The sequence below is a fragment of the Micromesistius poutassou genome (genome assembly GCF_964030765.1).
Source record: "Micromesistius poutassou genome assembly, chromosome: 4".
Classification (NCBI taxonomy): Eukaryota; Metazoa; Chordata; class Actinopteri; order Gadiformes; family Gadidae; genus Micromesistius; species Micromesistius poutassou.
The window spans coordinates 5326285-5336284 of record NC_140274.1 but is presented as its reverse complement, the minus strand read 5'-3'; the positions used below and the strand labels follow the sequence as shown (position 1 = coordinate 5336284).

Below are 10000 nucleotides of genomic sequence, written 5' to 3'. Positions count from 1 at the left end.
GTCTCAAAGGTCCGGCACCCATGACGCGCATTTTACGCATTTCAGGTTAACATTGCCGTGTGAAATCCATGGGCTCTCCACACTAAGAGCTGCTTTGTGCATTGATAGTTTATTTTGTCCGAGTTACTTTTTTATTTTCCAAACGGTTCCACATTTCCGAGGGAATTCGTGATTTCGAGTGTTTTGTGTTAGGCATATTTCTTTTTGACACTTTGAAACTTCCCCCAAAAAAAACAACACATTTATTCTTCACTGATTGCATTAATTAAAATGTAACTAATTAAAAACACACCTCATCACAAGCCCACTATCTATGGTGTTTTTTTAATCTCCCTTACAGCATAATCACCTCTGTCCCCCCCCCCCCCCCCCCCCCCTCTGTCCGCAGATGTACTCCTCCGCCAGCACCATGAACTCAGGCCTCGGCTCCATGGGTTCCATGGGAACCATCAACAGCTACATCAACCTGAACCCGGCCGCGGCGCCCCCCTCGGGCATGAACATGGCCTACCCCTCCTCCAGCCTGAGCAGCTCCCCCCTCACCTCCATGGGCAACGGCCCCACCCACATGTCCCTGTCCCCCGTCACCTCCTCCCTCAACCCGGGGGCCCTGGGCCAGCTGGGCTCCTCGGGCCCCGGCTCCCTGGGCTCGCTGTCCCACTACCAGAACATGGGCCAGCCCATGGGCCAGCTGGGCTACCCCTCCCCGGGCTCCCTCAGCCGGGCCGGCCCCAAGGAGGTGCCCAAGCCCTACCGTCGCTCCCTGACCCACGCCAAGCCGCCCTACTCCTACATCTCCCTCATCACCATGGCCATCCAGCAGAGCGGCAGCAAGATGCTCACCCTCAACGAGATCTACCAGTGGATCATGGACCTGTTCCCGTACTACCGCGAGAACCAGCAGCGCTGGCAGAACTCCATCCGCCACTCGCTCTCCTTCAACGACTGCTTCGTCAAGGTGCTCGCTCGCCCGACAAGCCGGGCAAGGGCTCCTACTGGGCGCTGCACCCCAACTCCGGCAACATGTTCGAGAACGGCTGCTACCTGCGGCGCCAGAAGCGCTTCAAGATCGAGGAGAAGGCGGCCAAGAAGGCGGGCAAGAGCCAGGAGGGGGGCCCCGGCAAGGGGCCCCACGGCGGGGACAGCATGTCCGAGGTCCACAGCCCCACCGGGGGCTCGGAGGGCGCCGACTCCACCCACTCAGACAACTCCCACCCCGGGCTCCTCCTCGGAAGACCAGCAGCACCGCAGGGGCCCCCTGATGGACTGCGCTCCCCCGCCGCCGCCGCCGCCGCCGCCGCCCTCCTCACACCCCCACAGCCCGGCCGGCTCCCTGCCGCCCGTCTCCGCCGCCGCCCTCATCCCTCCGTCCCCCCTGTCCCTCTCCTCCGCCTGCCCCTCCAACCCGCTGCTCCACCCGCAGTCCCTGGGCGGCGGGGCCCACCTCCTGCCCAGCACCATGCAGCACAGCATGGACATGCAGACGGAGGCCCTCAAGTCCATGGACCCCCACTACAACTTCAACCACCCCTTCTCCATCACCAACCTCATGTCCAACGAGCAGCGGATGGACCTGAAGACTTACCAGGACCAGGTGATGGCCTACAACGGCTACGCCAGCGGCTCCCCCATCGCGGCCAAGCAGATCTACGAGAGCCAGGGGCCCGTGTCCATGGACTCAGGGGCCTACTACCAGACCCTGTACAGCCGCTCCGTGCTCAACGCCTCCTAATATGGACGTCCTTCCTTCCGCTTGGCTGCAGCCAGCTAAGATGCAGGACAGTGGTGGTGGCGGTGGTGGTGGTGGTGGTGGTGGCTCGGAGGATTGCTCCCTCTCTTTTCTTTTCTGCAAATGGACAAATACGCTTTCACTATCTCTTTTATTACTCTCTCTCTCTCTCTCTCTCTCTCTCTCTCTCTCTCTCTCCCTCTCTCTCTCTCCCTCTCCCTCTCTCTCTCTCGCTCTGGCCTGCCCTCTCTGATAGGGATGTGAAGTGGTGAGGCACAGACCTAAAATGGCCGCTAGGTTTCAGGACCAAAGAATGTTTTTTTTTTGTTTGAACAACTCTACACGGACTGAGAGTTTGAGCGAAAGTCTTTGGAAACCTTCCAGCCGTCCACCTGGGGACAATGACATTCTTCCCGTCCGAACCCATCCATCCACACAGCGCTGTCGCTTAATCTACTTTTTTATTCTTGTGCTCTACGTCGAAAACAAATCCATCCTCATTAAGCATGAAGTGTCTCTTAGCCTTGTGTAAATTGTAAATATACGTAATGTTTGGGGGTAAAAAAAAAAAAAGGATATTTGCATTTATTTATGAAGGGAATAAATTTTAATATATCGTGTATAGTGCTGTGCTGAGCAGTTACAAACCAAATGTGAGGTTTTTGAAGTTAAGGCCGTAGAAATAGAAGGAGCTAGAGACAGACAGGGGCGATGAAGAGTCGTAGGTTACTGCTTTGAGCAGGTGTTACTGGATTAGAATACAGTCAAGTTTATATTTGTGTTACATCATCCCTGTTTTAACTCGATGTACTGCAGGGACGTGCTGTCGTCGTTTCTCTCCAACCACGCGTCCGTCCTCTCAAAGACAGATTCACGTTTTTTGGACCGGAGCGGCTGAATTAATTTGGTTTGGTACGGAGAACCGTTGTTGACCTGCACCGGGGGAAGCAAACTAAAAACTGAAGGAAAGAGAGAAAAGTAACTGTGGTAAATGGTGTGTTTTGCTTTTGTTTCATTTATTTTATATTTGTTCATCTCTTTTTCTATTGTTACCTGCGAGAGCGTCATTGTCTATAGAATCCAAATACATATTTTCCCACCAACTGTCACATTTTGCAAAAAAAAATGACTTCATAGACCCACTTGTGTGCGTGTGTGTGCGCGTGTGTGAGTGTGTGTGTGTGTGTGTGTGTGCGTGCATGTGAGTGTGAGTGAGTGGCTAGGAGTACTATCAGTTACTAAAGACATTTGGGGAAGGGAGATTGAGGTGCACGGTGGAACGATTTACATACAGTACTTTGCACTAGAGTGCCCCCACCCCCCACCCCACCACCCCCTGATAGTGTGTGTGTTACAAACAATGCTAGGGGAACAAGCTTCCCTCCGCAGTGAATGGGTCCACTCAGTGCTCTGACCACGTCATCCAAAGCCTGTCAAAACGTAGAATAATAATAATAAAGCGTCTGTTTCTTAAAACGGCGGTTGCAGAGGTCCACGACTTGGCCGTTGTGTTATTGAAGGATTGAGGAGAGCTGCAGAGCACAGGGGACGCAGAAGGTTCTCCTCTGTGATGTGTGTCTTAGTAGAAGAAAAAAATGAAAACAGGATGAAAAGCCAAGAAAAAAAGGATAAACGCCCCGAAATGCTTTATTTAAGCTATGTGTCTTCTTGAGCTCTGGAAAAGTTTGTTTATATAATATATTGTTTTGTTTCATTGTTTCGTTGTCGGTGTGAATGTTGTGATCGAATTGATTTGTGTTTCACTTTTTTTCTTATTAAAAGAGGCAAAAATGTGGGGAGAAACTATGCGTGTGTCTGTTTACTTTGCATCAATGTTACTTCACTACACATTTTCAACTTTAGTCCTTACTATAGTCAATAAACTTTATTTTATTCATTAAAAGACGAGATTATTTGCATAGAGGCCTATGGAACAAGTATGTTTTTGAGTACCAAATAACTCAAAGGTATGCTGATGCTTATGCTCAACTGAGATTTAAACAACAAAATACAGTAGCCACCTCGAGTGAGCACTTGACTTATGAACACAAAGAGTTACTCAGTTCTTATCAGCAGATTTAGGCATGTTGTTGTGAACTTAACAAATAGAAACATTATAATAAGCTCCTCTCTAACACAGGCGGGTCGGCCATCCTGGTCTGTCTCTCGGGAGGGCCGTCGTTTACCCAGAGACCCTGTCCGTCGGGCCCCCCTCTCGATGGGGTCCTGTCGGCACTGAGGAGCCCCTCGCCTGGCTCTGCCCAGGGGATAGGGGGGTCTTGTTGAGACAGCCCCTGACCCAGTGACTGGGCTGTGACGTGGGGGTCGCTAGACTAAACACCAGCAACTCACACTGAGAGCAAAGCAAACGGACGGAGCATAAACTACAGGAGCACGCTGCTGACACTCAGACACACATGTACACATACACACGCACGCATGCACACACACACACACACACACACACACACACACACACACACACACACACAAACACACACACACACTCGATGGCATACAGTCACGCACATGTACGCATACACGTAAACACGCATGCATGCATGCACACACACACACACACACACACACACACACACACACACACACTCACTGGCATGCAGGAACACACATATACACATATACGTACACATGCATGCACACACACACACACACACACACACACACACTGATAGTGGTGCTACAGGTGTGAAGTTTGTCAGTTAAAAAATTTGCAGAAATGTCTGTAGGGATCTTTTCATCTCTCAGCATTCCCATTGGTCGCTGTAGAAGATAGCACTGGTCTCTGCCTGATTGGTTCACATCAGCAGAAATAAGAACGGCCTGATAACTCATTGATCCTCGAGACAAGGCAAGGCAACTTTATTTATATAGCACTTTTCATACACAAGGCAGACTCAAAGTGTTTCACATATAAACATTGTCATACAATAAAGGAAAATAATAGATAAGTAAAAAAAGTAAAATAGAAAAAACAAGCCCCTTTTTCCCTCTGATCCTCGCTGTAGCCCCCTGTCTGTCTGTCTAACTCTCTCTACCTGTCTGTATACCTGTCTGTCTGTCTGTCCGTCTGCCTGTAGACTGTAGTCTAGACTGTAGTCTGCCTTAAATGCCTGTCTGTCTGAATACTTCTCTCTACCTGTCTGTATACCTGTCCGTCTGATTGTCTGTCTGTTTTGTTCACAGTCTGTCTATCTGGCTACCTGTTTGTCTATCTGCTGTCTGACACACAGACACACAGACACAACCACACACACACACACACACACACACACACACACACACACATACGTACAGACACATACGTACAGACACAGGGCCTACCGACGGACAAAGAGGGGAGCGAGAAAAGAGGTAGATAGAGTGGGACCTGTGGCAGTTTGTCACCCTGCGTGCACAATAGTCTCTCTTCAGAGCGGTTAGTGGGATAAGATAGGCTAGCTCTCTGCTGATAGGGTCCCCACACAGCCAGGAACACAGGCAGACTGACACACACACACACACACACTAACACGCACACACACACACACACACACACACTAACACGCACACACACACACACACACACACACACACACACACACACACACACACACTAACACGCACACACACACACACACACACACACGCACAAACATACACATATACATACACACACACTCACACACACACACAAACACAGCACAGTACTGTGTCCTATTCTAAAACGTCCCCGTAATACAGTCCTGTTCTGAGTCATCAGGTGACCATAGATAGTAATAACATTCAATACATCTACTCACTAACATTTGACCCTTCCACAAAACATCGCAATACATCGTAAATTGCACACAGATACACTCACATACCATGTACTGCGTTGAACTGAATGCACTATTGTGGATTGGATTCAGAAGCAGGAGAAAAACTAGGAATTTGCAGCATACAGCCGTTATGCTGCGATGTAACCGTTAACCCTTGTATGACCCAGTCTCTCAGAGCGATAACCCTGAGAAAAATAGATTAGCTCTGTCTGATAACCGCTTGTCATTTCACAACTAGCAAATTCCCCCCTCAAAATTTCTTTCTCCTCTGTGAAATGTGTGATTTTAGTGCTGAACCTAAGTAGGAACACTCATAATGGTTTCATATTGTCTGTTTGTATCATTCAATTTAAATAAGCTAAGATACGAAAATCCTTTATTAGTCCGTCAGTGGGGAAATGTGCAGGGTTACAGCAGCAAAGAGGATTGTGCAAAATATAATAAGAAAATACAAAAAATACAAATACTGGACTATATACAACAGTGTGCACTTGTGCATATGTACATATGTAATGGCAGTGAGATATAAATGTACATGTACAAATGAACACATTGAAACAGGTTTCACCTTATCTGTAATATGACAATTCTGGTTCTCTAGATCGTTCACAAGGCATATTCTGAAATGAAACGACTGAATGAACGTATGAATGAGTGAAGTGTCTCACTGTGGTGATTATCCAACGCATAATAATACACAACATACAAGAAAAGAGACCAGAAAAAAACACTGCAAAAAAAAACACATTACAGCAATCATTCCTAAATCTTAACAGCTGATCCAACGCCGACACGCATCACCCACCAGCCCCACCCCGCCCAGAAAAACGCCCCCCCCCCATGTGCTGCTCAACTTTGTCCCCGGGGCCCCGACGCGGAGGCCGCTCCAGTTGCGCCACTGCGTGTTTTGCATGATGAGTATCAGGCTCCTCAGGTGCAACAGTCACCGCCGTTTAATCTCTTTCCTCCCGCGTTCTCGTCGCCGCCTGTTTAACAACGACGACGGGACGGACCCCCCCCGGCCGTCCCGGCCCTGTGACAGCATGGGGGAGGGGGTGGGGGAGTGTGCACACGGCTCTAACAGTGTTCCCTGTGATAATTAGGACATTGACTAATGGAGCTTGAAACGCCTAAAGAGTCAAATTAATATCTGCTGGGAGATATGGGGATTGTGTTTACCTTTGGAAGGTTCACACCGATCTGTTGAGATGAGTCTATCTTAGTCTGTCTTATTGGCATTACGTTTTAGATTTGATTCATATTCATGATAATCTCATTGTATTAATATTTATACTATGACTTCATAATCACAGTTGTCAGTTTGACTGTGTGGTATTGTTGTAGGATTTGTATGTGTTATTGTATTGTATTGAATGTGTCACTTGTAGGTATCTTTGAGAATGAGGAAAAAAATGCATCATACAAATAATAATAATAGCATAAATAATATCATTATTATTATTGTTATTATTAATAATAACAGTAATAATTAATCTATTTTTCTTCATCTTCTCCTTATTCATCTTTTTCTTCTTCATCATGTTCTTTTTCATATTATTATTACTATTATCAAAAGAAGACAGATTGTTCTTCTTCTGTGTGTTAGTTTTGTAGCCCTTGGATCTCTTCTTCATGTTCTTGGTTTGTGTGTCCCTGGGCTTCACTTCACCCGGATAGTGCAGCGGCTGCGGGCTGTTCACCTGATGAGACCTGCATTTATTAATAGGGACTCACATATGAGGATGACTCTCTCTCTCTCTCACACACACACACACACACACACACACACACACACACACACACACACACACAGACAGCCCCCCCCCCCCCCCCCCCCCACACACACACACACACACACACACACACAAACTCATTCTATCACGCACTTGCACACACACACCCACACATATTCACACATCCTCACATGCATAGAGTAGATAGTAGATAAGTAGAAAGTAGATAGAGAGAGAGCGGGGGGGGGGGGGGGGGGGGGGGAGAGAGAGAGAGAGAGAGAGGAGGGAAAGGTGGTTCCAAGGAGCTTTATGCAAAGGAGACGCAGCATCCTGGATCCTGTTAGACAGACATACTGCCGCTCTGTTTACATATAGTGTTGCCTGAGGAGAGGGAGGGGAGGCAACGGAGGAGAGAGAGAGACAGAGAGAGAGAGAGAGAGAGAGAGAGAGAGGGAAGGAGGGAGGGAGGGAGAGAAAATTGTGCGCTTACAGTTTACCCCTCAGGCTATACTCTCCCGTTTTTTGCAAAGGTAAATAAATGAGAGGATTGGTTGTCTTGCTGACAGACGGACAGACACATACAGAGTGACAGACACATTTGCGGAGAAAAATACAGACATGATAGCATGATGACAAGCAGTCAGTCAGACAGATCATCAGAGAGAGAGAGAGAGAGAGAGAGAGAGAGAGAGAGAGAGAGAGAGAGAGAGAGAGAGAGAGAGAGAGAGAGAGAGAGAGAGAGAGAGAGAGGCAGTCAGTCAGACAAACACACAGACAGACTTTAGTCTTTTTGACAGAAAGCCAGAGGGACAGACAGGGAAGCAGGCAGACAGGCAATGCCAGTAAGAAAGAGAAGAGCACAGGTGTAGAAAGACAGTCAGTCAGTTATACAAACAGGCAGGCCTGAGTTCAAAAGATTAACAGTTGAACAGCCTTCAGACAGACAGGGAGAGAGAGGCAAATAGACAGGTAGGCAGATAGACAGGTAGGCCGATAGACAGGTAGGCGGATAGACAGGTAGGCAGATAGACAGGTAGGCAGATAGACAGGTAGGCATATTTACAGATGGGCTGAGAGATCAGTCAGACATGCAGAGAGACAGACAGTGTGTAAGACAGTGTGAGAGGCAGTGAGACAGATGGCCAGACATAGACAGATAGGTAGATAGATAGAGGGAGACAGTGTGGGAAGCAGAGAGACAGACAGCCAGAGAGACAGGCAGGCTGATAGGCAGTTTGAGAGAGAAAGGCAGAGAGACAGACAGGCAGAGAGACAGACAGCCAGACCGAGGGCTCCAGCGTAGGCTGAGATAGGAACGTGGACTTTGCTCTTTGAGCCGTGGGTGTTTCCAAAGAAGGTGGAGATAAAACTAGAGAGAGAGAGCGAGAGAGGGAGAGAGAGAGAGAGTGAGAGAGAGAGAGAGAGAGAGAGAGAGAGAGAGAGAGAGAGAGAGAGAGAAGTAGAGAACAACCAAAATAGAGAGACAGACATGAAGACAAAGAAATATACAGAGAGAGAGAATGAGAGATTGAGAGAAAGAGAGCCATGGGGAGAGAGAGAGAGAGAGGGAGAGAGAGAGAGAGAGAGAGAGAGACGGGGGGGGGAGTTATGGATGAAAGAAAGTATTGATCAGAACAGAGACACAACTCAGACTCAGAACAGAGTGCGTGTTGTGTTTCACAGCATCCAAAGGCAAACGACATTCAGATCAGTTCTGAAAACAGTGACCTCAGCAGTCCCGCCCCACGACTCAACCAGCCGGACCTAAATTATAATCTACCTTTTTTGACCCACCGTCTGTAACACTCACACACATCGGAGCCGACCTGTGATCAATCCACTGTGAGGCGTGACCCGACCTCACTCCCTCTTTGTTGTGTTGAGTGGAGTGATTGATGTGTGGACAGAGACGGTGAATCTATCAGGTCATCATAGCGTTAGCCTCATAGCGTGATTGCCTAAGTCATATTTTGGCCAATATTTATCCTCCTAACTCTACTCTCCTCCTGCTGCTGATATCCTAAGCCAATCAGAGTGCTTTTCCCATTCCATAATCCCTAGCCATTTTTTACACTTAATACAAGACACAAGAAAACATGACTTAGGCAATTATGCTATGAGGCTAACGATATCAGTTTACAAGCGACTGTTACCGATCAACTCTAATCCCCCCCCCCCCTACAAACCAACGCTGCTCAAAAAACGCCAAGCGGACCGCATGGTGACGTAGCGCGAAAGAACGCTCTCGTGTTCCTTCACGCTTACGTCACCACGCGATCCCAGGGGCTGCCGTCGTGAGACCGGGGGGCCCGGTCAGTGCAGTGCAGCCGAGCGGGCACAGGCTCACAGCCGGCACGTGCACGGATTGTCCAGTGTTAGTTTCACATCGCGTACACGTTCAATTAACCACAGTGTTTGAGCTCCGGGGGCGGGAGAAAGAGGGAAGGTAACTGTATCTGCGTACGTACATTTGCCTGTTTTTTTTTCTTCGTTGGAATTGCGTGAGAAGCAGCTGAGACAACACTGTTGGGCTGGGCTGCTAATCATGCAGTCAAGTCCGCCTTGACTTTTTTCTTTCTAAGACTGCTTCCACCGCCGCCCCGTGCGGCAGTTCTATGCCCCACTGGGTGGCATCTGGAAGCTTCCCCCGTCCTGTTCCCACTCGGTCTGTTTGGGTTGTCTCTTGACTATTGGCAGATTGTCATGTTGAGCACAGG

The 10000-nt window shown here is 48.5% G+C and overlaps 1 protein-coding gene across 1 annotated transcript in view; it reads left to right on the top strand.

Annotated features, from left to right (window-relative positions):
- The window catches only part of LOC311342532 (hepatocyte nuclear factor 3-beta-like), a 3122-nt gene extending 1256 nt beyond the window's left edge, over positions 1-1866 (top strand). The window contains 3 exon segments of the mRNA XM_084467360.1: positions 389-956; positions 959-1215; positions 1217-1866. Coding sequence (XP_084323486.1) covers positions 389-956; positions 959-1215; positions 1217-1732 — 1341 coding nt within the window. The 3' untranslated portion in view covers positions 1733-1866.
- The last annotated feature ends 8134 nt before the right edge of the window (positions 1867-10000 follow it).